The sequence below is a fragment of the Caloenas nicobarica genome, chromosome 2, assembly GCF_036013445.1.
Source record: "Caloenas nicobarica isolate bCalNic1 chromosome 2, bCalNic1.hap1, whole genome shotgun sequence".
In the NCBI taxonomy this organism is placed as follows: Eukaryota; Metazoa; Chordata; class Aves; order Columbiformes; family Columbidae; genus Caloenas; species Caloenas nicobarica.
Window position 1 is genome coordinate 91,842,541 of NC_088246.1, and position 27,252 is coordinate 91,869,792.

The window sequence follows — 27,252 nt, forward strand, 5'->3', positions numbered from 1 at the left end:
AGAACAGCTTACTTGAAAATACTTCAATGAAAACATCATGTCATTCTTATTAAGGTTGAAAACTTCTTGATTTTGCCTCTACTAGATGAATAAGTAATTGGTAGTGCCATTTCGAGTTGCTGTGTTTATCCACTTGAAGGTCTAGATTACTGTGGTATGCATGAACCATGTTTCTCACCAGGAGACATTTCATTGTGAGGTGGTTTCCATCGTTACCAAGCAACAAAAAACTCTCTGCTTTTTCAGTGGCTCTGATCTTTTTGTGCCATACTTGATAAATTTCTTTTCAGGAAAGAATTCACTACTTAAGCCACTGCCTTGCTCTTTGCAGTTTCTAGGTACTGATCTTCTGGAGGATGACCTCTAGCTTTACTGTGGTTTGTTGTCCAGGATTTCAGAAACTTGGAGAAACAGGAGTAAGTGGAGTCTTTTAAGTGTACTGCCACATAAAAATGGTAGAACAGATGACTATGGTTTCTCCTGGAGCTGAAAGGCAGGCAAATGCCTTTAAAAAGTCCACCTTGTCAGTTGAACCAGTTCACAAGGCGGATCGCCAACAGTATCGAAGTCTGTTAAAGAAGATGTGCATGCCTTTTGTGAGAGATCCTGAGAACAGACATGACTTTGCCAGCTTTGAAGAGAAAAATAGCAATTCTTTCCTTAAATTCAATCCATTAACCCCTCCAGAAGGGCCAAATTACCCTTTATTCCCACACCGGGATGATGTGCCTTTAGTAGATCCCTGCTCAGGTTTTGTGAGTGCAGGAGCAGATGCGGACCTGCAGCCCAATGTTGGAAGAGCTATTGAATCCCTGGTGGACTACAGTGATGTGAAACCTCACCAGCGGGTCCCCATCACAGCAAGGAATGGCCTGACTGTGCACAAGAGGCACATGGTCCTCCTGGAGGAAACCAACCAGGACAGGAGGTGGAACTCCAGGGCTGTGTCAGCTGCTTCTGTCAGGGCACGACTCGGAGGTAAAGTGAACTACTATTTTTACTTCTTAATCACCAAAGAAATTAGTGATGCTTAACAAATAAACAAAACTAGTTTCTGAACTCCATCACCCAAGGTCCTGAAAGACCAACCTTCTAAAATATATTTGCCCTGGATATTTGAACTGAAAATAACAACTGCAGTGGAGCATTTGCATGATTTATTGTCCCTGCTGTAGCAAGGAGGTGCCAGTCAGCAAATTCCAATGAGCATTCTAATACTAAATGAAAATAAAAATCTTTGAAGCTAAATAACATTTTAAAAAATCTATTTAGGTGAATTGTGAAATTATATACAGTAGTCCTAAATAGCACCTCTTTTAATGTAAACTAAAATAACAAATCACTCTGGAGTCAGGAAAGCCCCTGGATATTTTTGCGTCTTTCAGTATTTCCTGCAGTGCAGCACATTTAAAGACCTTTTCCAGTGTCTAGTTGATTGGAGAACAGAAGTTCTTTAGAACTGCCATCATGTATTGGTTAAAGTTCATATTATCCTGATATTTTATATCAATGTGTATTGATTACAGCATCAAGATAGAAATTCACTCTTTTTAACATGGAGGAAAATTGGGTTGGTTGTTAATATTCAGAATTTTCTGATGAAAATTCTGGAAAGCAGAAATATCTACCCAGGGCTTCAAAAGGCAGATATATTTATCAGTAAGCAATATGGTTAAAGATTAATAAAGATTAAGCTGATTCTAATGATTTTCACAGAGAAATGTTCATTACAGCTAGAACAAAATTTTATGAGAACTCAGGCTCGTAGACAGGGGGAGACATTTCTTAGAACATGGTAAAGAAATTTTAATAAGCTCCTTGTTCCATTTTACTATATGGAGATAACACTCTCACTCCACAGTTAGCTATACTTCATTCATGTTATTGTCACCATAAAGTATCTAGGTGCTATAAACCCAGACTAGTTTTGTTTCCTTGTTTTTGTCTTCAAACTTTTCACTTTAAATCACTTTGAGCTTGCTGCAGTCATGTGACAGAAGCCAAAAGAACCCAAGAAGCCACAAGGGATAAAAAAAGCCTCCATAATTTTCCTTTTTTTTCCTTTCTTTTTCTTGCTCATCTGATATAATTTTCACTCTTATTTCTCAGTTATAGTGCTCTCCATTTGCATATGAAATTAGACCTCAGACACCAATCAGAACTGATCAGCTGGTTTTTTTCCTGCAAGCCTCTGGAAAAGTGAAGGTGAAAGAATTCTGTCTGACTATTAATTTTTGCAATGCATAAAAAAGTAGACAGAGAGATAGAGATAGAGACAGAGATAGAGATATAGAGATAGAGATAGAGATAGAGATAAAGATAGACAGATAGAGACAGAGATACTATGGCAGATAGAGACAAACCTGAAATGAACACAGACAAAGTTTGAAACTGAATGTCATCAAGTCAGTAACCCAGGTTACATTTGAGAAAGTGGTTTGAAATGGAGAGTAGTTCCAGAAAACAGGTAGAAACTGTCTGGTGGCTTTCTGGTGATTTTTTTTATTGGGTAAAGTTCACCACTAGAGTGAAATACTGACTCCATCGAAGCTGTTAGAAAAAGTCAAACTTAGCTCAGGAACAAAACCTTGAAACATATAGTCCAACATAAATTTTTTAAGGAAAGCTGTGCAAATGTTCTTCCAAACCTAGTATTCACTTACAAGTTTTCCTGTGATGCTGAGGTATTAACTAACCAATGCATAAACATAAATATAGAAAGTAATGGAGTTTTAAGCTACTAATTTTAATGAGACTGCATAAACAAATTCCAGATTTCAGCTATATGATTCAGAGAGCCCAGCTACCAACCCCCAGGCACATGATGTGATGAAAGTTGCTAGTCCTTCTAGATAACAGTCCCGAGACATTTGACAGCTATGTTGTTTGGGGAAGTTGTGCTGCGAGAGGGATCAGTCAGGCATTTTGCAAGCGAATTCTACATTCACTTTCTCCACTGTGGTAGGAATGAACAGAAAAAAACAAACCAAAACCAAAACACAAAAACCAAAACCAGAGACAGCAGCAGCCTTCGAGATGGATGAGCTGAGGTGTCTTAAACATCTGCAAGAGACAGAAGATTCTCTCTTGTGAGATGTAGTGCTATGGCTTTTGCAGTCAACAGTGTTACTTTGAACTTCCCCAGCAGCCTTTTGCATCTCCTGAGCAAAGCAAATTTATTGAACAGCGAGGCTCTGTGATAACAAACCAAAGGTGAGAAGCTGACAAAAAAAGGTCATTCTAACACTGAAGAATCAGATCCTGCCAGGGAAGGGAGATAGCTGAAGAGCTTTTCATCATGTATGCTCACTCGGCATAGGGAAGGGGCTCAGTACTAGAAGACAAGGTCTTTAGGAAGTAGATAGTGTTTGCCTGTAGAATCCCCTTCTCTCACTCATATGATAACAGAATTTTTTAACCTTTTCCCTGTGGTCTCGAGTTTCTTTGCACTGTTTAGGAGGGCCTCAGAATTTGGCTGTGCAGGTATATTTGTATCTGGAAACCTGGTGACAAAGCCCTCATATCCAGTTTGCAATTACTGTTTTATTTTGTATGGCTTAACACAGAGATGGCCATGAGGGTGGCAGAAGGAACCAGGGTATTTGATATGTCTCTATAGAGTTTGATATAGAGCTGATAGTAAACATTTTTAATAAGAAATAAGCAGTTAACTCATGCCACTACTAGAGTGGCCATGTTTGTATCTGTCCAAGAGCCAAGAAACTAGTCCAGTATTCCATCCAAGACTGTGGATAATTAACAAAGAATGTCACCATACTTCTTCTGCATATTTTCCTATCATGTCATAATTTGTGGACAAGGGATTCATGACCAGGAGATGATGTGTTTGTAGTTCATAGTCATGGATTCTTAGCTTTACTTTCATTTGCTTTTTAAACCCATCACTTGATTTCCAACCAACGCTCTGCTTCCAGGTAATTTTTTAATATGTTAAGCAACAAAGTCCTAAGCCCAGATGGGTTACCTCCAGGTCTCTCTACCAGTGATCTCCATCCACCTGGAAAACTGATCATTTACCCCTTCTCTCCTTCTCTGATCTTCAAATCAATTGTTTTTCTATGTGAAGACCTTGTATTTGTTCTATTGTTACTTTAAGAGGCTCTGCTGAAGAATTTTATTCAGAACTTGTTGAAATAATGGTGATTGCATTATACTAATTTCCTAATGGCCTTTATATAGGAAGAGTTCCCTTCCCAGTGCTTCTTCTCCTGAAGCAAGAAACATTTTCTCCAGAGTAATCATCCAGGAGCAATCGAGGATTAAGCAGCACACTGAGTGTGAGGCATATCAAAGTAGGATTCCAGCCTCTCTACCTTTCAAATAATGTTTGAAAATGACTATAAGCAATGCTGGTGCAGCCTCAGTTTGTAACATAGGTACTTAGTGAGATAAAACCTTTTGCCTGCCTGTAGAAAGAGAAAGAAGACAAGTTACTCAGAGGCAACAAAATGTAAAGCAAAGAGGAAAAGCCATGCAACTTGAAAAATAGCAAATTGACAATTCAAAGGTACTCATTAATAACATGCATAGTGCATAACTATTGTAGCATATGAACAAAGTCAATGAAGAATGCAGGATGGCCTACAGTAGGCTCAAGAATATCTCTGCTATTAAGTAATTACCCATATCACAATTAAATGTGTAATAGCATACTGTCTAATAAACTAGTAGTCCATCTTGAAATAATGCATAAAAATTTGGAATAATGTCTTGAGGGCTGAATGCCATTGAATAAAACAACTGTGGTTTCACTAAGGATTTGAGTATTTATCGCCCCTACAGTTATGTATTTCACTCTGCGTTTGTTTTTCACTTGCCCAGTAGCGGAGTGTTGCTTTTTTTTAATTCAACAACTTTGTTCTATCTCTGTAGGTTCTTTTGTCGTGCGTGTCTTTCCAATATAAACAGATGGGGTTTATGCTTGTTTATAATAAGTTTCAGGGAGTGACTTGTAACCTTTTATTACAAAGGAGCAGAAGAGAGAGAAGAAGTAGAGTAAATAGGTTATATTTATTTTTCATGTACAGAGAGGAGAGTAACTAACCAAAGAACCAAGCAAAATAGTCTGGAAGAGTTATCTGTAAACTCTGCAATTGGCATTATTATCTCTTGCTGGGCCCACTGAAGTCAATACTCCTACTAATTTTAAAATATAGGAGGTTAAAAATAGTGCACAGTTTTCGAACAACAGTGACATGCAGTGAAACTTGTGAGGCTGCTGGTTTTGTGAAACCTCTCTGTATATATCTTTATGTGGTGACATAAGAATCTCTCTTTGTCCTTTAAGAACAAAACGAAAAGATGTTCTGGCTTTCATCGTTTCTGGGAAACATCTTAGAAATGTGAATGACTACATCTTCAGTTTCCGACTCAGAATCCGAACCAGAAATTCCCCAAATTCATTATCCATCACTGAATTCTGCTTTGTCAGATTAGATTAGTTTAAGTTATAAACTGAAACTGACAGTATCATTAAGCTTGTCATTAGTTAAAGTGACGAAGCCGATACACAGAATTCCCAATTTGGACAAGAACAGATCATGCAATTTTCAGTCCTGTGGACTAAGCAAATCATTGGGAGCTTTGAAACCTCCAGAAAGTTGACTTAAATACAACCATGTTACAGTTTTTTATGCTAGTTCTTTCCACTGAAAACAAAAGGAGAAGTAAATGTTAGAAGATGAATCATCCCAGCAGCAGGCCAGCAGTGTCAAGACTACAAATGACAGTAGGCTGTGCAAGAGCAGAGGTCTCTAGAAATGTGTATGTAAAATTATCAAAGCAAATGTAAAATTATATACATGTCCTCCTAAGGACATTGTAGCTGACATGAGTGTTTTACACATACAACACAAGGAATAAAATTTGTAACCTTTAGCTCTTTAATTAATGAACCAGAGGAAGCCTATTTTTATGGAACTACCAGGATATATGGATGGATATATCTGAGCCCTCTACCTCTTTACTGTAGAGAGCACTAGTACATGCAAATCTATTAAGTAATTACAACATTTCAGACATAAAACTTAATGGAAACATTCCCATATGAGTGCAAGTCATATATTTGCAGATAACATTTAAAGTTTACACAAAGCTGAAGCAGTGCAAATGCAGCCAACATCTTTCCTGCAAGTACGTTGCCTGTTTAAGATGCACTTTTCAAAAGAATTGTCGTGGTTTGATTGCGGGGTGACAATAAAACCATGGCAGATGTATTGTTAACCTCCTCTCTCCCCCCTTTCATATGAAGTGTGACGTGAATGGGATGGAATACTTTAGCTGGTCAGTTTTTCAGTTCACCTCCTGCTTGCACATCTCGCGGCATGCATCATTATCAATGACCTTGAATTCCATTGCTATGTCTACCAAAACTTGTACCTAACCTTCAGGAAAGCTGACAGGGAAATTCACTAAAAGAGAAACTTGTTTTTAACAAAACCAGGACAATTGTTTTAATTGGAGAGTGATTCAGATTGAAAGCTCTTCACAGTGTATAGATCCAAAAATTGTGTCAAGTTTTCAAAAGCAGCAACTTAAAGTTATAGTGCACTGTGCAAAAAGGTCTTCTAAAACCTGGGTCATATTATTTCAATTCCTACCTACACCATTAGGTTACTAAACCTAGTCCCTTTTACTGAAAGCTATGATTTTCTTTTAAACTTTGTCAGAGTGATTAGTTCTGCAAGAACTAATTTTGCACTCTGCACAGTAGTTTTCAACTTTCAATCTTCGAACTATTTTCTCCAATGTATACCCAAAATTTCCACACCTAGTAAAACTGTTATAAATTAGCTTAAATTTGCTACATAAAGGTCTTCACATGCATTGGAAATATTTAGGGGTCTGAAAGTAAAAAGCAGATTGAAAACTACCTAAGTAGGATGTTCCTGATACTAAACAATAATTTCCATTCTTCACAGAGTGGCATGATGGCTCTGTGGCTGCCTACCTCTTGTAGTACAGTATAACAAGGTCTGTTTAGAAATACACCTTTCTCAAAACCACCAAAAGCATTATGCTAGTTAATGGCACAGGAGTTTGAATTATGCTGTCATACATATCCCTTACCTTATTTATAGGACGATTTTGTGAGTTTTATCCTGATTCCCTAAGGAGACAAGTTGTTTCCATTTGTCTTCTTTATTTATTTACTGGTTCTCTCCTAATAAATTTTAACCCCGTTGGCCAATTTCTGCCCAATTTGATGGAAATATAAACAACTTAAGGATAATTGCATCCCTGCAAGTTTTTTAAACTTTGATGTCTGGGGAGAGGAAAGACAGAAATGAGTGTTCCTCTTGAGGGAGCTGAAACTCAGGCATTTCTATTTGGCAGCAGCTCACTTGGTTATCAGCATGTGTGTACTGGCTCACCAGTCAGTACATATGTGACTCTACAGTAACCACGATATATGGCCTCTTGGTGGGTAAGCCTGATTTACAGGACCTGGACAGGGAGAGCTCAAATTATTGGAATATGAAGTTGGGAGGATGAAGGAAAGAGAGAAATATCTTTAGGAAATCAATGTCCTACTACTCTTGGAGTAGCTTTTTTATTGCTGTCAGGGTTGGCAAAGGTTATGTACCTGTAGAAATGCAATATGCAATTACTAGTTCAGGTTGCATTAACAAGCTTTTATTATTATGTTTGCTAATTTCAATACTTTCCTTTATACTCTTAGTACTGTACATTACCATATGCAAAGTAGGCCAAACCATAGCAATGTATATCGTGATATTATTTATCATCTTCCATGTAATTTAGTGTATTCTGGTGGAAGTTTGTAACTCAGAGTGGTAACAGGTAACTGAACATTGGTGCATCAATTTTTGTGGGAAGCCACGAGTTGTTTTCATCCAATTTAAAACAATAAAGTTTGCTAAAAATCAATTAATACAATATCAAGCCCTTTCTTTCAGGTTGGAGAACTCCAGTGAAAGTTGCTCCTGCTCTACCTGACAAACCCCATATTTTTGCATTTTGTATGGATCCCAATCTCAAGGCAAGTGTCTGGAGCTCGTTTTGTAATGACAGAAAACATATTTAAATCATTTTCTTTCTAGTCTGCCTTCAATTTAACATACTTTCATCAGTGATTACAGTAGTGTAGTGAAAACAGAATTTTTCATTTCTCTATTTGATTATATTGAGATAAGTGCTGTATTTCAGGTAGCTGTATGTTGGCATGACCAGATTTTAATGGTGGTCATCACTCCAATAATATTAATTTTTTGTATTGTTACTTTGGTTAAGGCGTTTAGACTGAATGTTACAGGGACTGATACTACCAATGTCAGTTATGTGTAACTGGAGGCAGAGTTAGAGCAAAAATACCTGAATGTACAAAAGATACCAAAGCCTCATGCTTGGTATAAATGCTCATATATTTAATACTTAACACTGCCTTATTTGGTGCAAGTCTCAAACAATGAAGTAAATCAAAATGCATCAATGATTCCATAGCACAAGTCTAAATAAGTCTTTCCCATACTGAAAATGTAATGACATCCTTCATCCTTCTACACTGATGAGACTATTTGTAGTCCTTAAAGTCTTACATATGATAGAATAGAATAGAATAAGAATAGAATAGAATAGAATAGAATAGAATAGAATAGAATAGAATAGAATAGAATAGAATAGAATAGAATAATTTCAGTTGGAAGTGACCTACAACAATCGTCTATTGATAGTTCAGTGGCCTGACTAATTCAGCACTGACCAAATTAAATAATGTTGTTAAGGGCAGTGTCCAAATGCTTCTTAAACACTGACCGGCTTGGGGCATTGACCACCTCTCTAGGAAGCCTGTTCCAGTGTTTGACCACCCTCTCAGTAAAGAAATGCTTCCTAATGTTCAGTCTAAAGCTCCCCTGGTGCAGCTCTGAACCAATCTGAACCAACCATGTCCTGTCACAGGATCCCAGTGAGAAGAGCTCAGCACCTCCATCTCCAGTTTCCCTCCTCAGAAGCTGCAGAGGGCTATGAGATTGCCTCCCAGCCTCCTTTTCTCCAAATTAGAAAAGCCCCAAGTCCTCAGCTGCTCTTCACAGGGCATGCCTTCCAGCCCTACCACCAGCTTTGTTGCTCTCTGAACACATTCAAGGATCTTCACATCCTTCCTAAATGGTGGGGCACAGAACTGCACGCAGCACTCAGGGTGAAGCTGCACCAACTCTGAGTGTGGCAGACCAGCTGGTGATGCCGTGTTTGATGCCCCCAGGATGCAGTTTGCCCTCCTGGCTGCCAGGGCACACACTGCTGACTCATATTGAGCTGCTGCCAACCAACACTCCCCCGTCCCTTTTTTGCAGGGCTGCTCTTCAGCCACTCCTCTCCCAGTCCATGCTTGTGCTCAGCAGTACTCCATTCTGTGTGCAGAATCTGGCATTTTGGCTTGCTAAATTTCATCCCACTAGTCATTTCCCAATGCTCCAGTCTATCTAGATCCCTCTGCAAGGCCCCTTGTCCCTCAAAAGAGTCAACAGCACCTCCCAGTTTGGTATCATCAACAAACTTGCTATCAGTGCATTCAATTCCACCCAGATCATTGATAAATATATGGAACAGAACTGGCCCTGGAATTGAACCCTGAGGAACACAGTTTGTAGCAATGAACATTATACAAATACATCAGGCGTATGTGAGGGACTGAAAAGTGTATTTGCTATTCTATTTTATAAGAAATAGAATGGAAAAGCTACATTCCTGAGGAGTAGAGAGGCAAGGACATTCTATTAGTTTTTAAACTTGTGTTCACTGTATTAAATTTTCCTTCCTGAGTAAAACTCCTAAGAAATAGATCCATTCTTGATCTCCAGTGCTGGCTGGTGAAGTATGTGAAATTGCATGTTTCACATTCTGATGCAAAATAAGATAGTAAACTAGGAAAATGCAGATACATACAGTTCACTCTTTAAACAACCGATTGTAGTATCATATATATTGACTGCATTGCTTTCTGCCATGTATTTGATTTCTCTTAGGACTCAAGTGATCCTCCTGCAAGATGGAGAGAAGAAAAAGCAAAGGACTATGTCTACAAATCAAGTACTCAAAAGTAAGACACCATTTCTTTTAAAAACAGTTTTTCTTGTGCTTTGCTTTTTTTTTGCTACTATGCACAATTACATTTCAGAACATATAAGACTACAAACAATTTTTCTATCACGTGGAACTTCTGGTATTTTAACAGCATTTAGCATAGGATTCATCTCATGAACTTTAGTTATCTAAAAGCTTGCATCCAGTCTGTGCCTTTCATGTCCACTTCCTCTGTAGGCACTGAAGAGAAACTGGAGTTTCCAAAAGGCCATTCTGTACATCTGTCTTCAACGCCTGTCACAGTCATGATATGACTGGTGTTTAATCTCTATTTATGTTTCATCTCAACTGATTATTCAAATTTAGACAAAATAAATCCCATCATTACTGTAAGCTTGTTGGAAGATAAACTACCTCTTTCAATTAGTGAGTGAAAAAGTTTTAAAGAAGCCTGTGAAACTGTACCATAACTACTTGTTCCCCAGCAAGCGACATATAATTCCAGGCTTTTCATTTCCCTTAAACTAGAAATTTACACCTTTGTTATTTTCTACATCCTTCTTTGTCACACAATGTCGTCTTATCCAGCTACCCATGTCATGTACTAATGATTACACAGGAACCTTTTTCTCTTCTTTTTTATGGTTGATCTAGAGCTTACGAAGAAGTTCCTTGGGATATTATGTTACCTTCCAAAATCCAGCCTCCAGAATCAACGGTGGAAGTGTTGGCTGATCCAGTTTCCCAGTGTTTCACACAGAAGAGATACAATCCTAAACCTGAAATAAGTCAAGTTAGTGAACAATTTCTTGCCAATTGTTTTTAGGTTTTCCTAACGACATGTAGCCTAAATTTTGTGTAGGTCGTACACTTAAATCCACAGCAATGTTTTCAAATAAAAACAGCCCCAAGTGAGCATTTAAGGTCATCAGCATACTCCAGTAATTGTCTCAAATAATTTCATATTTTTTCCCTCCACCTCCCCTGTAAATTGATGCAGAAGAAGATATGCATGCACAGTAGCAAAAGAGAGGACAAGGATATTGATGAATAATTGGTTGATAGGAATGATGCTGTAACATAAAAAAATCTCAAGTTAAATTACTTTACTTGTGAATATTAACTGTAATATTTTTATTAAACTAAAATTCAGTCCTGTAATTGGTTCTGATTGCTGCATAAAATTTATTAAGCCAAATTAATTAGGTAATGTTGCCTTACAACATCTGACATGCATCTAATTATGATTTTAGGTTGTTGGACGCATTTGGGACAGATTTCAAACAAGACCTTTTCCCTCTCCACAGAGACCTATTAATTTGTAAGTTTCATTATTTTGTGAATATTGGGGTCCTCTGAACACTTCCTTTATGAAGTCTGCATAGAGTTAATTATTTCAGAAGACTAAATTCAGCAGCATTCTATAACTAGAGAAGTTAAAATATTCAATCAAGAACTATATGGAAAGTATACTCTGACGTGCTTCTCCTGTGAGAGAATTAAATATAAAAAGCAGAACAGAAGAAACCTGTAAAGTGAATGATTGTCATTACTTCGTACATCTGATGTTTTCATTAAGACATGACATTTATGAAAACACCACGGTAATCATACACATATACAAACTCAAGGTTTTTATCTGCTGTCTGTAGAATCCAAACCAGTCACCAGTGTATCGGTGTCTTCACTCTTATCTTTCACCTATTCTATAAGCCCAGTAAAGGGTAACAGGAGGTTCAGAAAGGCTCAGGTAAGAAACAAGTAGACATGGGGAAAGAAAGGTGGTTCAAAGTGACAGGAAAACTAGAACTTGCCTCCTTTCCAGGCCATGAGCCAGCAGGTTTGCTTGGGCAAATTCAGTGGACAGGTGTGCTACTGGGCACAGTCAGACAAACAATGGGAGAGTCAGGTACTTCCACAGGGTGGAAGTGAGATAGAAAACCCTGCTATTATGGCTTCTTGGATGCTGTTCTTTCAAAGGAATATAGGCATGGCCAGTGAGAGCAGCTTGCAAGGGCAGAGCAAGGTCAGACCTGATGTTAAATTTTCCCATGTTCTCAAGAATTGAGTGAGAAAAGTGTTACAAGTAAAGAAGTAGTTTGTTTTTAAAGAAAACTTGCTTATAAAATCCTAGGAAATTGACTGAAGTCCCAGTATCTGAGGATGAATGTTAGAAGACAAGATTCTGCCTGCTAAACTGGGTCATTTAGCATATATGCCAACCTAATCATTTACCATGGTCTTTTACCAAATTCAAATGAGCATTGCATCATTCAAAGAGCAAGACTTTGACTTGTCACCACCTCTCTTTTGGGACCTCATAAATATTCTATCAGAATATTCTGTCTGGCGAAAAAAAGGTGATTGATCTGTTTTGTCTTTAACAGTGTAAGCCGAAGCTCTCAAACCTGTCATATCCCTCTGTATACGTAAGTACAATGTCCCTGGGTTGTTTCTACTTTCTACATTTTTTATTAAGCCCAACCAATCCATCTCTCATTTTCTGAAGCAAAAGTTGTACATGGACTATGTTATCTAATCCGAAGGTGTTTTCTGGGAGAATGTGTGCTGAGTCTCCTCTGCTTGCACATGACTCCAGCCTTTTCTCTGTGAACTAGAAATCAGGATCCTTTATGTCCTCTTTGGAAGAATATCCCAGTCTGACTATGGGCAAAGCCAAAAGGTCGAGAGATTACATATTTCTATCTTGTTTCTGTTCTTCCCAAGCCTCCTCTCTGCACATATGTACTAGAGCTGTCATTTGTTTTGTGCTGCAAGTTCAGCAGACGATTGTTTTCATCTTGGGACATGCCAAGCACACAGGGCAGTTCATCTCCATGTTTTTTCTTGTGGACCATTTTAATAAATAACTAGAATTTTGGAGCATGCAGTATACGGTTCAGCTGCCTCCACCAGCTGTCTTATGAATAATGTACATCTTTGATTTCCTTTCTATCCAAACAGTGGCTGTGTTGGTGCAGTAAATGTTGAAGACATTGACAATGCTGATGTAGACTTCATCCCACTTAACCATGTGCGAACTTCAAAGCCTCGCTACACGAACACTGCACAGTATGTTTCTCTTATTAGCATGATTTTGATACTACCTGACTGAAAACACAGTCAAAGATCTGGTCTTGAGCCAAAAGAATGAAAAAAATTGGAACACTCCTTATTCTTTCTAATAACTTGAATGAGGTCTGTTAACATACAAAGCAGAGTGAGCTTTTGGATTCAAAGTTAAACTTAAAGAGTCCTTTTTAATAACTGAGTAAGTAGTAAAAGGCCTACAGTGGTAACTGCTCAAAGTGATCAGTGTTGGTCTGTATAAATCTAAGGGACCATTCAGCCTGGATATACAAAATTAGTCAAGGAAGCTGATACAAAATGAGCAGCAAGATGTTTACTGAAATGATGGTATAACATTTTATGCATGTACTTGTGTTATGGTAAACTTAAATGCAACCTGGTTTGACTAAGTATGAGTTTGTCATAGAACCTTAAGGCCTGATTCTTTATTGTATCACATCAGTGTTATAGTTTCAGTGAAGTTACGCTCCTAACATCATGCATCATGCTTTTCAGCAAGAAGTGTGGATTAGTTTTTTTTCTATCCAGGAGTTGTTCTGTGGCCCACGTGACCCTGCCATTTGTCTAGTACAGAATGGTCATGATGGACTGACAGTAACTGATGGCTGGACCAAAAGCTACACTTGGTGGGCCCATCTTGAGAAGTAAAAGCTGCCTGTGATAACACCAGTGCCATATACTGTCTTGGTATAATGAACTCTTCACGATAAGCAGGCTCTGACCCAGGCTGGGGTGGAAATCAGAGTATACTCTCCTTCCTGCTGTTAACCTAAATTAGTGCTAGACTAATTGCACAACCCGGTTTTAAGAACTAGGCAGGCACTTTGGTTTTTTCTCGGTTAAGACAGGTTGCATGTGAAGCAAGCTAGTCTGGGAACATCAACTAGATCATGCCCCAAAACACCTTACTCATGTTTCCTAATGATGCTGAGACTACCTAACACAGGCAGAAAGAAATAGATTTGTGTACATTCAAGACTGAAGTGGGGAGGACATGGAAGAGACGTTTCTGAGCTTAAAACACACCAGGAATGTCTGCTGATGCCATTCTGAATAGAGTCCTTACTTCCAAAATAAACTATGTTTATTTCGAACTATGCCGTACATTCATACCTCAAATACTTCCGTTGTTTGATGGGTAGTAAGACTTGAGTATAAAGTTAAAAATGTGTGATTTTTAACTTCAGCCACTAGATGGCCCTTGAGTTTGCAAAAACTCTCTGAATGACTTTGGGAACACCTTACTCTTGGTTAGATTGAAAACTTTGAAATTCAAAGGTTTTCACTTTAAGCTTTTCCTAAAGTTGTCTTTGGTATCTTGAGCTGGTATTAAGCATTTATTTGCAAACTTTTGAGAAAATAAAAGGTAAAAGTAACAACATAATGACAAGAACTAAATATGACAAAAGAGGAGATTGTTCTGTTTACTTGATCAGCATTTCTCTTTGCATAGGCCTTTCTTTCTGTCCTTTCAATGGTCTTGCAGTCCACATTTGTAAAGAAACTACAGACAGAATACTTCATGGGGGGAAGCAAAGAGATGGAAGCTGTAAAAATGTTGCTCTCTCTGTTCTGACGAAAAAGCATAATGCTGGGCCTTACATACAGCAGAGTATGTGCTAAACATTCCTAGTTGTTGGGAGCTGCCCTGGAAGTAGCTGTAATTTCTGATTTCCACCTTAGATCTGTTCATTTGTGTTTCTTACATCACTTTCAGGGAGAATGCTTATCCTTTTGCAATGCATCGCATGCTGTCACACTTGTGGGGAATGGCACATCATTCTTCACACAGCCTTACTCATTACAGCAGTAGGTTCACAGGCAAAGTAGGGTTCTAAGCATTGTAAGATGGTAAAATTTGACCCATATTATTTCAACCAAAGCTTTTATGGGCAAAACGCACCATTCTGATTGTTTTATCTCACCTCCTGCCCAAGTCATCTGATTATTCACAGCCTTCATCTAACTTTTAACTTCTGCTTGAATTAGAACAAAAAATAGTGTAAAACAATTATTGAGAAATGTGCTTTAAAAATACAGCACACATAGCATACAGCATAGTGCTGAACAGAGATTTCTGAGTTTCCAGGGAAGTTAGCAGACCTGTTAACCCTTAGTTCTGCCATGTCATGGTGCTGCTGCTGTAGGGCTTTGAAGAATAGAAGCTGATGTAGACCCTGTGCTGCAAACAGACATCTTGTCTGGAGCTCTTTGCAGCGTATGGTATCATGGTAGATTTATAAGTTTGAGCAACAGGTTCTGTATTGCCTTCTCCGGTATTCTCCATGTCATTTTCCTCTTTTTAAGTGAGTGAGGCAGTGGATTTCATTGATTTCTGGCAACCAGTAGACCAAGATCTCTGAGACCTGAAAGATTCTGACATCTCAAAGCTGTGAAAAACTCAATTCCACCTGATAAATTATATTAAGTTCTTCATAAAGTATATTTATTCTCTGTCTCTGATTGTCAGGCATCAAGATTGCTATGATTTTAAGCAGAAGAAAGAGTAAAGTCAGAACACATAAAAGTGATCCCTATAATTTTTTTTTTCACTTTGTGTGTTTGCCAGTAGTTCTGTGTAAAGGTATTAAGGCTGCTAGGGAAGTTGTATATACGGTTTGGATGTAGAAGCCTAAATAAGCTTTATAAGTCTGTAAAATGTAAAAATATCTTTGTAGACAGTCACTTTCACACTTTTACGGACTAGCAGTTGCACCTCCTGCCTCTAGCACTTGGGCAACAGCATCGGCACTCAGGCATTACTCTAGAGTGAGACACTATTCTTCCTCAGAGCATGCAAGAAAGTGGTTGCCATTCAAATTATTAGCAAAGCTGAAACTAGCTAAGAGTCATCTGTCATGTAGTTTTGCAGAGACAAACAGGAAGAGTGGTGAACCTGTATGTTACCCTTGTGCCCACCCTCTCTTCCTTTTGGCAGAACAGGAAACCATCTTCTGTTTTTCTTCTTTTTTCTTAAGGAATTAGAAAAAAAAAAAAAAAGATAAAAGTCATACCTCATGCTGCAGTTGAGCCTAAAAACCCCTAGTATAAGATTGTTATTGTGAAAAGCCGCTGTGCTAATACCCAGCAGTCTAGATAATACTCTCAAGTCCTTACTTGCAATTTGGAAGTTTTACAGATAGGAATCCAGGTACAATGGGATTAAGTGTTTTGCCAAATCCCACTGGGAATCTATAGCACAGTTAGGAATGAAGTTTCATGTATTTTGAGCCCTGGCCTGTGCATTTTTTTTAGCAAATTCTGAGCTTTAACGTTTTGGAATGGTGTTTTGCTGAAACTTAGTTTCAGAAATAATAGTTAGCACAAAAATGTGTCCATTCTTCTTCTTGAAAGTTAGACTGAGACACAAGTGAAGACTTAGGAATCTAAGTCAGTTTTTATCCAGTTTTTCTCTGGGATTCAGACATGAAATAGCTGTGGGAGCCTTCACCACATGTAAAAAGCCATTTCATAAGTGTTGTGACTCATCTACAAGTGCTAAATTTATGAATCTGAAATTATTAATCAAAACTATGTTAGTGATCTCATGGCAGACTGGAATAATCAATGGGCATTTCCCTAAAGGAGCCATGGAAGTACTTTTCTCAGGTCAGAGTCTTCATCTTTGCACTTAACCAAAGATCCTCAATAGTGATTCAGTTCTTCTCATTCTCTTCCAGGCTTTCATTAAAGCCTCTCTTGGGAAAAAGGTGTCAATCACATAATCTCTTGAGGTCTATTCCAGCCATGGAATGTAGCATCATTCTTAATATCCTTGCTTTGTGTAGGGATTCCTGACTTTGCTCTAGGATGAACTTATTCCTCTCTTTCATCCTTGGTTATGTTGCAACGTATGCCTAAGAGCTGGGATCTTCTAGCATTTCTTTGCCAAGGGCAACATACAGATTTGTTTGTTTGTTTCTTTGTTTTTTAAAGAGCCAGTCAAAAATTAGGCAGTTGTTTTGAAAGAACACTCTGAAAATCTCTTTCTAATGCAGTCCTTTTTCACCAACAAATCTCCAAAAATCTTTTATAAAACTTTTCATGATCTCATTTTACAGCTCAGTGCTCTATCAAGTGGACTACATTGTCAGAGCACAGGAGTTGTAGGCCTGAATCTTGTCTTTTTATGCCACTAATTCCAAATTGAATGCTTCGATGTTTTTTGTATTTTCATTGTACGTTGCTTGTCTAATTTTGTTAGGTGTACTGGGCAACGATTATCCAGTGGCTTAAATGTATTTTTTGTTGTATTTTCATATTGCCTGATTTTTTGTGCATTGTTTCTTTTTCTTGTGTTTATTTTTGTTGTTTTGTTTTGTGTTTTGTTGTTGTTTGGATTGGGTTTTTTGGTTGTTGTTGGTTGGGTTTTTTTGGTTTTGGGTTTTTTACAATTTTTTTTCTTCCTACTTTCTCTTCTTGCCTGCCTACTTTAAGGTCTCTTCTTGTCCTTGCTTTCTTTCAAACTCATGAAGTGTAAATTCCACTGGAATTACTGAGTTGAAGGTATCTGCTTAACAAGATTTCCTGAACAGGAATAGAATTGAATATCTGTTCATATATTTTTCTGAACTTAGACTTCTGTGATTTGTTTTAGAATACTTTGGACTCTGAATTGATTATGTCTCTTTTCTTTGGTTATTTTTTGTTTGTTACTGATTTGATTATTAATTGTTTGCTTATAATTTTTTTTTTGTGGAAGATGGACACTGCATTCGGTTTTATATGTCACATAGTCAACCATATACTAGGTAGGAAAGCAACTGAGGGCTAAAACGTATGTTTTGTGCAGCCAGCCAGGCTTTCAAAAATAGCTCAGAATCACACATGAAAACCAGAATTCTGAAAGAGCTCACATTCTGAGTGCATGTTGATTGCTAAGCTCCTGTGAAAATCTGGCCACAAACACCACAATGAAACTTTTAGATGCTGAAGGCTTTTAAAAATCCGATCCCCTGTGTGTAACTGCTGCTACAACCCAAATGTCAAGGAAGAGGAGGACAGTCCAAATTCTGAGGAAACACTGTTTTCACCTCCCCTGGGAAAGTTACACAGAGGAGGAAACTTCGCAGCACAGCTACAGTGACTTCCAGGAAGGCTCAGACTCCGAAGTTCTCTGGGCACTTTTGAGAGGCTCCATGTTATTAATAAGTGAAACTAAGTAATGACCCAACTCATTCTTTCTTGTTATTAACAACTACTTTGAAAAAATCTCTTTCTTATTCAGAAGTACATTTTGAACCTAATAATTTCGAAAACCATACAGAAACTGGTTTTACTGCATCATATGGATTCCCAATATAATAATCTGCTGTTCTCTTTTTTCTTGAACATCTTTATAGGTATGTAGTTTTGTATTATTCTCTTCCATCCCTAGTCACCAGTTCTTTCCTTTCTTAACCTCTTCCCCAATCAGCTGCTGAAACAAGGTTATGCTCTATGCGGTATTTTAGTTCTGCAGGTGTTTTAAGGGTCAATGGAAAAAAGCCTCCCACGCTGGTGATGGGGATTTCCTCTGTAGCATTCATGGGCAGGGCTCTGGTAAATGCTCCGTCTGAAAGACACAAATAACTCTCCTCCTTGGCATTGTTAGAACCCCCTTACACACTCCCTGAGTTTCAGTGTAGCAATAGTGTACACAGTCCATTCCAGCGAACACAGCAACAGTTCAAATCAATCAAGTGTTAACATCTGACTTGTGCTTTTCTCTTTTGTGTCTCTTTTGTATTATAGCACAGCAACTTCCCGATTTTCACTGTGGTACTTACTACAACCTACCTCTTCATATTTGACAAAAGCTGTTAGGACAGAGATTATGTTTTCTTGTTCCACATTAAAAGCCTCTGCCTCCAGAATTAAGTAAAAATCTGACAGTAATTAACATTTTAAAACTTGCTGCTCATAATTCATAAGCTCTTGTAACACTCAGCAGAGGGCAGTGCTTACACAATACATATACGTTCTGACAAAGTGTTATTTACTTAGCAGCACTTTTAAAGTATGAACTAATTCATTGCCATAACACTGGTAAAGTAGATTATGGTATTAGTTTTTGAAAGACACAGACTGAGGAGGCTGAAGTGACTTGTCCAAGGCCACAGAGGTTGTCTGTGTCAGAGAGAGGACAAGATCTGACCAAAATCCATTTCTGGAAGCAGCTGATGGAATGGGAACTTAATATATAGAGTTTCTAGGAAGATGAAGTCCTAAGAGTTTCAGGTCCTGCAGTTTTTGCACAAAGCTGTTCTCTGAAACTACCCTTTATTCTTCGTTTCTCAAGCACATTGCATAAAGTGCTACTATCGCATCAGTATATCTGTAGTGACTTCAGTCATATTTCTTCAGCGTAGTCAGCTTCCAACTGACTGTGTGCATGTGTCCTTTATCATTTCAAGTTACCACAGAAACCTCACAGGCCACAATTAGCTGGGGACGGGACCCTCTGCTGCCTTGCACCTTGCATAGTCATTTTCCTGGGCTGCCTAAGAGCTTTCCCACAATGTATCTTTTCTTCAGAAACTGACAGCCTGTCCACAGTGTAGAAGTTTTAGTGATTTTCCAGTTTGAGTCATTCAGGAGGTTGAGGGTAGGGGATGCTGAAATATCCTATTTTGATATTTCCCAAATGAGATTTTATTGCTGTCTTGAAAGGCTTGCTTTCTTTTTCTGAAAAATGTTACCCACTACTAAAAAGGGAGGTTGAAAAAGTTGCAAGCAGAGTAAAACTGCTTGAAATTGTAGAAACAAATATTCCATTATTCAAAATATTTTGTGAGAGTTACCATTTTGATGGTTTTATCTTTTTAGAAACCCCAAAACCATTTGTAAATACCCGTTCCCTATCCTGCTTTGACGGCTGAGAGAGAAGGGTATGAAATGCAACGCAGTATGGTCCGCTCAAAACTCCTATTGGTCCCATTTTTTCATTCTGCGTGAAGCACCATGTTTTGACGTAATGAGTTCTCTCAGGTATATTCTTTCTTAACACATGAGACTGTATGCATTGAATTTCCTGACATAGGATCACATCTGAGGCATTTTTAGCACAGGTTATTCTGCTTGGCAAATAGAATCATGGAGAAAATAAGGGCCACAAACACGTGGCATGTCAGTCTTCCTGGAAGGGAATTTGATGTGGAAGCCAGTTGCAAGTCTCTTGTATTATAAGTGAGACCTGAGAGGCCTGTTTCATAATTGCAGTAACCAGAAGAGCTAGTTAATGACTTAATCTGGTGATTTAGCTCTATGAGATTTATACAACAGTGTTTCTAAGAAAGGGTAAGATGGTAGGAACTCTTTGCTCAAAAATGCAAGACAAGAATCTACTTGATTTCTTTCACTAGACAAAATTTTTGCAAAAAAAAATTGGATACCTCAGTCACTCAAGCTGAAGTCATAGATCCAAGGTTTTCAATAATTATTTGGGGGAACCTTGATTTTGGCCCCATAAAAACAGCTGACGTGGAATTTACATGGCAAACCTGGGCATCCAATGCCCTGGAGCATCACTTCCAGCTGCTTCTTCAGAACAGTATGGGTTTCCTGCAGGTCCTGTGCTATAGGAGGTTGTCTCAGATACGCTAAGGTGTCTTGGATACGCTAAGGTATCTCAAATAGCTCTAAATGCCAGAATGGGTGGCCAACTAAATTAAGTCCACACTGTTTTTCCTGAACACTACCAGGAAATGAAAATCTTCAAAGACATACCAAGATGGACATATGAAGCAGGCACACCAAAGCAGAGGCACCCAGAATCACTACATTCCACTTGAAAAGTCTTAGAGCTCGCAGAGATTCAACTGTCAACACTGTATATTTCTTATTGTTGGGACCAAGAGCTGCTAGCATGATAACAAGGAAGTGTATGAACGAGAGGGATGTCATGGTTACAGAAAGAAAGCTCAGTGACGACAACGTAACCACAAAGGAGTTTTGAATGTTGCCCAGTGGCAGCCTGGCACTTAGTTGTTTTCTTTAGCAGCAACAAGCTGGTTTAGCAGCTCATCAGAGAAAACACACAAGAGCTAGACAGCTTGATCCAAAAACAAAAAACCGAAGGGGTATTTTTTCAACCTCAGTTTCTTCTGCTTTATCACATACATAACCGCAGCACATTTTTGCATCTTTGCAGGTTCCTAGGACAGCAGCTGCTTTACTGTAGTGTAAGCTTTCTTACTGTCCTGGTACTTTTAGCTTCTCTCTGCCCATCTCTCTTCTCTTTCAGAACCATATCTTTCCCACATGTTACGAATACATCAACTTCTATCAATCCTTTCTAACAAACATTCTAGAACAAATCTTCATCTTGGGTCATCTCTCAGGCTTGGTTATTGGATAACATTTGGCCATTTATGATGCTTTTCTCTTCTAGTTTTGCAAGCTGTAAAGGTCAGAAGATTTTATCAATCAGAAGCCTCACAGTGCATAATGTATTTTAATATCTCCACAGTTTTATAGTTATTATGTGAGTTAACGCCAAAGAGACTTATAAAAGTTATGGAAGTTGCAAGTTAAAATGGGTCTTCTTGTTGTGATCTCCATCTCTTCCCTGTAACACTCATATAATTTCAAGGAAGTCAATGGAATTTCTTTATTACACGTGAGAGATGTATCTTGGTATGTAGCACATCACTAGGGTAATAAATCTCTCTTCACAGTCTGACTGATTCCTTCAAAATGTTACCACGTTTTCAGTTTTGGCTGAATGCATGTGCTTATACTCACACCAACCCAATGTCCCTTGCATCCCTCAGTGGGATCCCTGCATATGCAGGTGAAATTTTCTATAGAGTGTTACTTCATCTGCACATAGTCTGACAATTGTCTACTTTGAAATGAAAAAAGAAATTTGTCTGCAAGCCATTTTTTCCAATTCTGAAAATAAGTTCCACTGCTGCGTCATGTTTTCAGGCTTACTTGTTACCCCTGCATGGCTGTTATCAAGACAGAGAAGAGACTTTTCACTTGCTCGGCCAACTACTTGGTGATTTCCTATAGGTGACAGCTTCCCAAGTGCTACAAAACTGCTTTACTGATTCTGCAGAGCCATCTTCTCTGGAGGGTCATGTGCTGGAGCGTAGGCCAGGGAATAAAGCAGTGTATGGATGTATGGGTTAGTGCACAGCTACTCCAAATTAAGACAAAGAACTAGATGGTCTTTCTGCTGACTATGGGTACAAAGACAACAACATATGCCACCAATGTTCCGTCAATGGCAAGTATAGTTCACCCACAGCTGTTTGTCATAACGGTGTTAGGTAGATACAGCATTTTGTCATCACCTGTGCTATTCTGGTGAGGAATTTCAGACCCAAGTTTCCTCGTGCCCAAGTCAATGAACTTTCTGATAAACCATGCCTTGCATGTATGTTCACTTTTGCATCCTGTGCTGAAATTAGTTGTGGAGAAGTAGTTGTTCAGCTGCACTGAAACCAATTGCTCTATGCTTTATAATTAAAGGAACTGTTTATTTTTACCCAGAGTACAGGGGAACCAAAAAATACCTCAGAGATTATTTTAAAGGAGGCACTGTTAATATTCGTGTGGTCTAAAGACCCACAAAGGACAAATGCAGGCAAGATTTACGATCCCAAATATTTAGTGGATTCAGTAGATGAAACAGCTCATCATGAGCTCTTACCTTCATGTATGGGCGGTCTGGATATATGTATTATTTAGCAGTGCCCTATTTTGTGCTGTCAGTATAGAACAATACTGATGATACTGTCTGAATTACTTTCTGCCACAAAAAAGATCTCATATTGGGGGGCTATATAATTTCATTTTTAATATTCATGGTTTATCTCTCTGAATTCCTATTGGTACCTTTTTTTTTTCTTTAATTTTGTACACCTCTGCTTCATCTTGCAGCAATTGCTATCAAGATTTTCTGTTGTGCTACTTCAGATAAGTAGAATTCTTTCTTCCATCTGTTTAAGAAACTTTCTTTTTGACTTTCACATTAAAACTTAACATGAGAATTAACAAAAGGCTTTAGTTTTCCGAGATGTGGCACATACTGTCTCAGTTTGCTGGTGTACTCGAGCTAGAATTTCAGTCGATGTGTCTGAGCAGTGTTAATAATGTTACATATACACGTAAAAACATTCTTAATAAATTTTAGGGGAGATTTAGTGAACTTCAGAATAATTTTGGAAATCATTTGTCTTCTAGGCCATGACCAATGGCACTTGTTAGCAACCTAAATATGAGCTAAATCTGTACAACATTTTTAAAGAATGTTTCCTCACTTTTTGTGCTCTTTGTGAACTCCATTGCTCCATTTTTTTTAGATGAAATGTTGGCTGTAATCATGAATATAATACAGATATTCAACCTCAACAACTGGGGAAAAAAAGAAGTCACTAAATAACTCATTTTTGCCATGTCTTACCAAAGATTTTGGGTCAGATCATCAGCTAGGTCATCATAATGTTGTTTCACTGATCTGATAGAAGCTATTCCAGTTCATACATTCTAAGGTCTGCTCATAAATTTTGAAGAGTTTTTGCCCCATCCATCTTTCGTAAAGCCTAGCTGTTTTAGGACTGATCTGTAAGTCATATTTCAAGCCTATAGTAATTTAATTTACTCTTTCTCCACCCCCTACCTTCCCTTTAACTTTTTTTAGCACTCCAAATATCCCTGGATACACTGGCAAGGTTCATTGGTCAGCAACCCACCCGGCAAATTCTCATCTTCCATCAACAACCCCATCAATAATTGCACGAATGCATGGGTAGGTATAAGGTATATTTCTCAGCTTGTTCAGAAAGATTACAGGGAAAATTCTGATTGCATTTATTTAGTTAAAGAACAATTAAATGTTAAGCATGCTATTCCGTTGGCTTGAAAAATTCAGAACACTTGGGGTTGGATCCCACCACATTATTGTCATGCTCATCTGCAACCCTTTAGAATTTTGGAATTTTTCTGGAATATTGTAAAGTATGTATTGGGAAGGTATCTTAACACTGAAGTCAATAATGATTTCTAAATGTGGATTATTTCTACACTGAGAAATTTTTTCTTTGGCTATGGTCTCTAAGTCGTGGCTTAAGTGACTATTTTTTCTTTTTATTTATTTATCTGTGTATGTTTTGAAAGATGCCCATAAGTGTCAAAGTTAAAAATTCCCTGAATAAAACTGTGTGGTGTTGTGTTTCCAAAGTGGTGCTGTCAGACTTACGAAATGGGTATTTGCTCTACAAAAATAGATGTTAAAAGTGAGTAGGTTCACTCAGAAGGCAGTGAGAGGCAAAATCATGCCATGCCCCACACCGATGCAGCCCAGGACCCTGTGACTATGAAATCATCATAGCCCCACATCACTGTTGTGGCTACCTCATGAAGTGAGTTAATAACCTTTATTGTCTCTTGCTCTTCCATATAAGCTGAACTCGGAGCAGCTTGATGCAAGACTAACTTGCTTGTAAATGTCACAGATAAATACAAAGGCAACTGCTTCTTAGCAAAGATCATTGGCAGACTTCACACAGACGCCCGATTTCAAGAGCAAAAAGGCAGGCGCCACTGTGATCTAAGAAAGGAGAAGACATCTGTTACTTCCTTTTACTTTCTACAGGTGTTACTGTGGGCGTAGTTCATAGCGGATGAAGTTTCTTAGTTTTTAGTGGACAGTAAGAACAGGGTTCTCGTTCTGTGCTAATGGAGTCTTTCTAGAACCAGAACAGAATCCCCTGACTCTTTGGAGGAAGGGTGTGTAGGTAACAGCAAGAATAATCATACCTGGACACTGTAGATCAGGTTTTACAACCCTTTTTCTGAGCTGAGTGGTACATTCCCCTGAGGGTAGTACCACTGGTTGCAAAATTTTAACAGGCCTATTTTACTTTCTTGGGGGCTACCTTTGGAGTAAGAGAGTGTTCACTGACTGAAGATGGAGGATCACAGCCCTCTATGAAAGTGCTCTGTAAAACTATTAGGGATGCTGGGAAAATTCCCCCCAACATTAGTTAGTGATGCCTATAAAAGCACGATACTTACCATTTGATTCCTTACCTTTGTATATACATGATAAAAGTCCTGCTGATTTTAGTGGTCACAGGTCAAGCTAGACTGTAGTGGAGAGGTGAAAAGTTATTCCTGGAATTTGTGGTCAGAGTGCCTTGATTCACTTCCACCTGCTTTTCATGTAGGATGTGATCTCATTCATACTGTTTTTAAAATGGTGACCCCTTTTTTTCTCTCTTTAATCATTCTCAAGCCATGACTGTAATAATTTCTCAGAAATCAGCAAGTGATTGAATGTGGTGGATGTTTTTATAACTACTTTATTTGACGTGTCTACAATATATGGTCAGTCTCCTGAAGACAGTTATGGGTATTGGAGGGAGTCTTGTCTGCTGCTAACATGGTCTAATAAGTGTTCCTGTCAAAAGTATCAGCACTATCAGATAGACCAGGCAGCATGCAACCCATTCTGTACTGTAACTCTATTGCATGGAGCTTCCAGAGCTGTGGGGCAAAATCCTTTATACCTGTTTAAAGCTTTTTGAACTCAACAGGATTGTATAGGATATAGAACAGATGAAATATGATTTCTTCATCTTCAATTATGAATAGTATTTTTATAAGTGAAGCTTTATTGATGTATTTTTATTGTATTTTTATTTCCAGGTAATCCCAAGGTGAAGTCAGAAAATTAGGTTTCAAAGTCCTTTAGTGCAATTAAATTCTGGAAGCATTCTTTAGCTTTTGCATAGGAAGAAATGCTTAATGTGTTTTTTGTGTTTTGCTTTGTGTTTAAATGAGCTGTCCCTTGCTACCCAGAAAACAGAAATCCATTTGCACCATGAGTTATTTGGAAATGTGTTTGCCTTGCTGTAGTTAATATAAGATAGTACTGGATTTAGTTTGATTTTAGAGACAAGGGTTACCCTTTCAGTAAGTTGCTTTGGAGGTTTCAAAAGGGATCTTTAGCTCAAAAGAAAATATTTTTTGTTTGGAGAGTAAGTGAACATAAGACTCAGTGTTCAGTTCTGTGTCAGCCCTGCTTTTGATCAGGTGTTTTGCAGCAGACAGACTACACTAACTTAGGTTGTAGGTATGAAATTATTCATAGTGCCTCTTCCTGTAAAAGATTAGAAGAATATCAGAAGTCTAGCAGAAATTGTTCCCTTCCAGACAGTCCCCAGCATATCTTCTAATCCCTATCCCAGTATTCTGTACCACAAGGACTGGGCATCCAAAGCAGGCATGTCATGGTGCCAGCAAAGTGTTTTTCCTAGACTTGAAAGCCAAACATCCAGCATCACCTCCAGGCACCGCAGGGCCTTACGTGCTTGAATGCATTCAGTGTGCTCATGGCAGTTCTCCACAGTGTGCGGGTTAGTCGTGAAGCAACAGTGTGTGTCCAAGAAACACTGAAAAGAGGCAAGAGGCAGAACATACCTCTCTTACAGCTGTGTCTTTCAGCACATTACATATATCCAGAAAGTAAGATTTAAAACTCTTAGGAAAATTTGCCACCATTGTTCTTAAGGGGGCTGATTTTAATAATATCAAATATTGAAAATTATTAATATTATCTGAGGCCAATGTGCATAACTCTTTATGAAGAATGCAGCGAGAGGGAAGAACAGGGAATGTTTAGCAATATGAGAACATGTTTTAAAAGTCTTTTTTTTTCTCTATCTTTTTGTCACTGCAGATACATAGCAAAACACGGAAGGTCGTCTCAGTATAATCACCAGGGACCTTTTTCTCAAACAGTGACTCCAGTCAGTCCTCAAAATGCTTTCAACAAGACAGAAAGAAAAACTATTACAGTTTAAAAAGTGTCAATCCTTTTTACCTGCATTACTAAGAGGAGGAAGGAAATGTGTGAAGATATGTGGATACTTTAAATACGGAACAAAAATAAAATAACATAGAAGTGGGTGTCTGTGGTAGTCCTTATTACATTATTCTCATATTTATGACTTACTAGTGTTGACAGTTAAAACCATATTAAAAACAAGAGGAGTCATAAGTCAAAGGCTTGAAACTTTCTCTCTGCACTGGATTGCCTTGTTTACTAAGGTAGAAAATGATGCTGTAGCTGTTCTATTAATTCACATAAACATTTTGTGTATA

General features: G+C 38.2%; 1 protein-coding gene across 1 annotated transcript; it reads left to right on the top strand.

Annotated features, from left to right (window-relative positions):
• The first annotated feature begins 464 nt into the window (after window positions 1-464).
• SPMIP7 (sperm microtubule inner protein 7) lies at window positions 465-26,951 on the top strand. Its single transcript, XM_065627935.1, has 9 exons — window positions 465-978; window positions 7,941-8,023; window positions 10,008-10,081; window positions 10,720-10,858; window positions 11,319-11,386; window positions 12,453-12,494; window positions 13,030-13,137; window positions 23,786-23,893; window positions 26,828-26,951. The coding sequence occupies exons 1-9, from the start codon at window positions 465-467 to the stop codon at window positions 26,949-26,951; spliced, it is 1,260 nt and encodes a 419-aa protein (XP_065484007.1).
• The last annotated feature ends 301 nt before the right edge of the window (window positions 26,952-27,252 follow it).

Excerpts from the sequence above, each read along its gene's own strand:
- SPMIP7 (XM_065627935.1), top strand. The coding sequence starts at position 465 with ATGACTATGGTTTCTCCTGGAGCTGAAAGGCAGGCAAATGCCTTTAAA. Across the intron at positions 10,082-10,719 it reads TACAAATCAAGTACTCAAAA|AGCTTACGAAGAAGTTCCTT; the intron begins GTAAGACACCAT and ends TGGTTGATCTAG. Across the intron at positions 10,859-11,318 it reads CTAAACCTGAAATAAGTCAA|GTTGTTGGACGCATTTGGGA; the intron begins GTTAGTGAACAA and ends TTATGATTTTAG.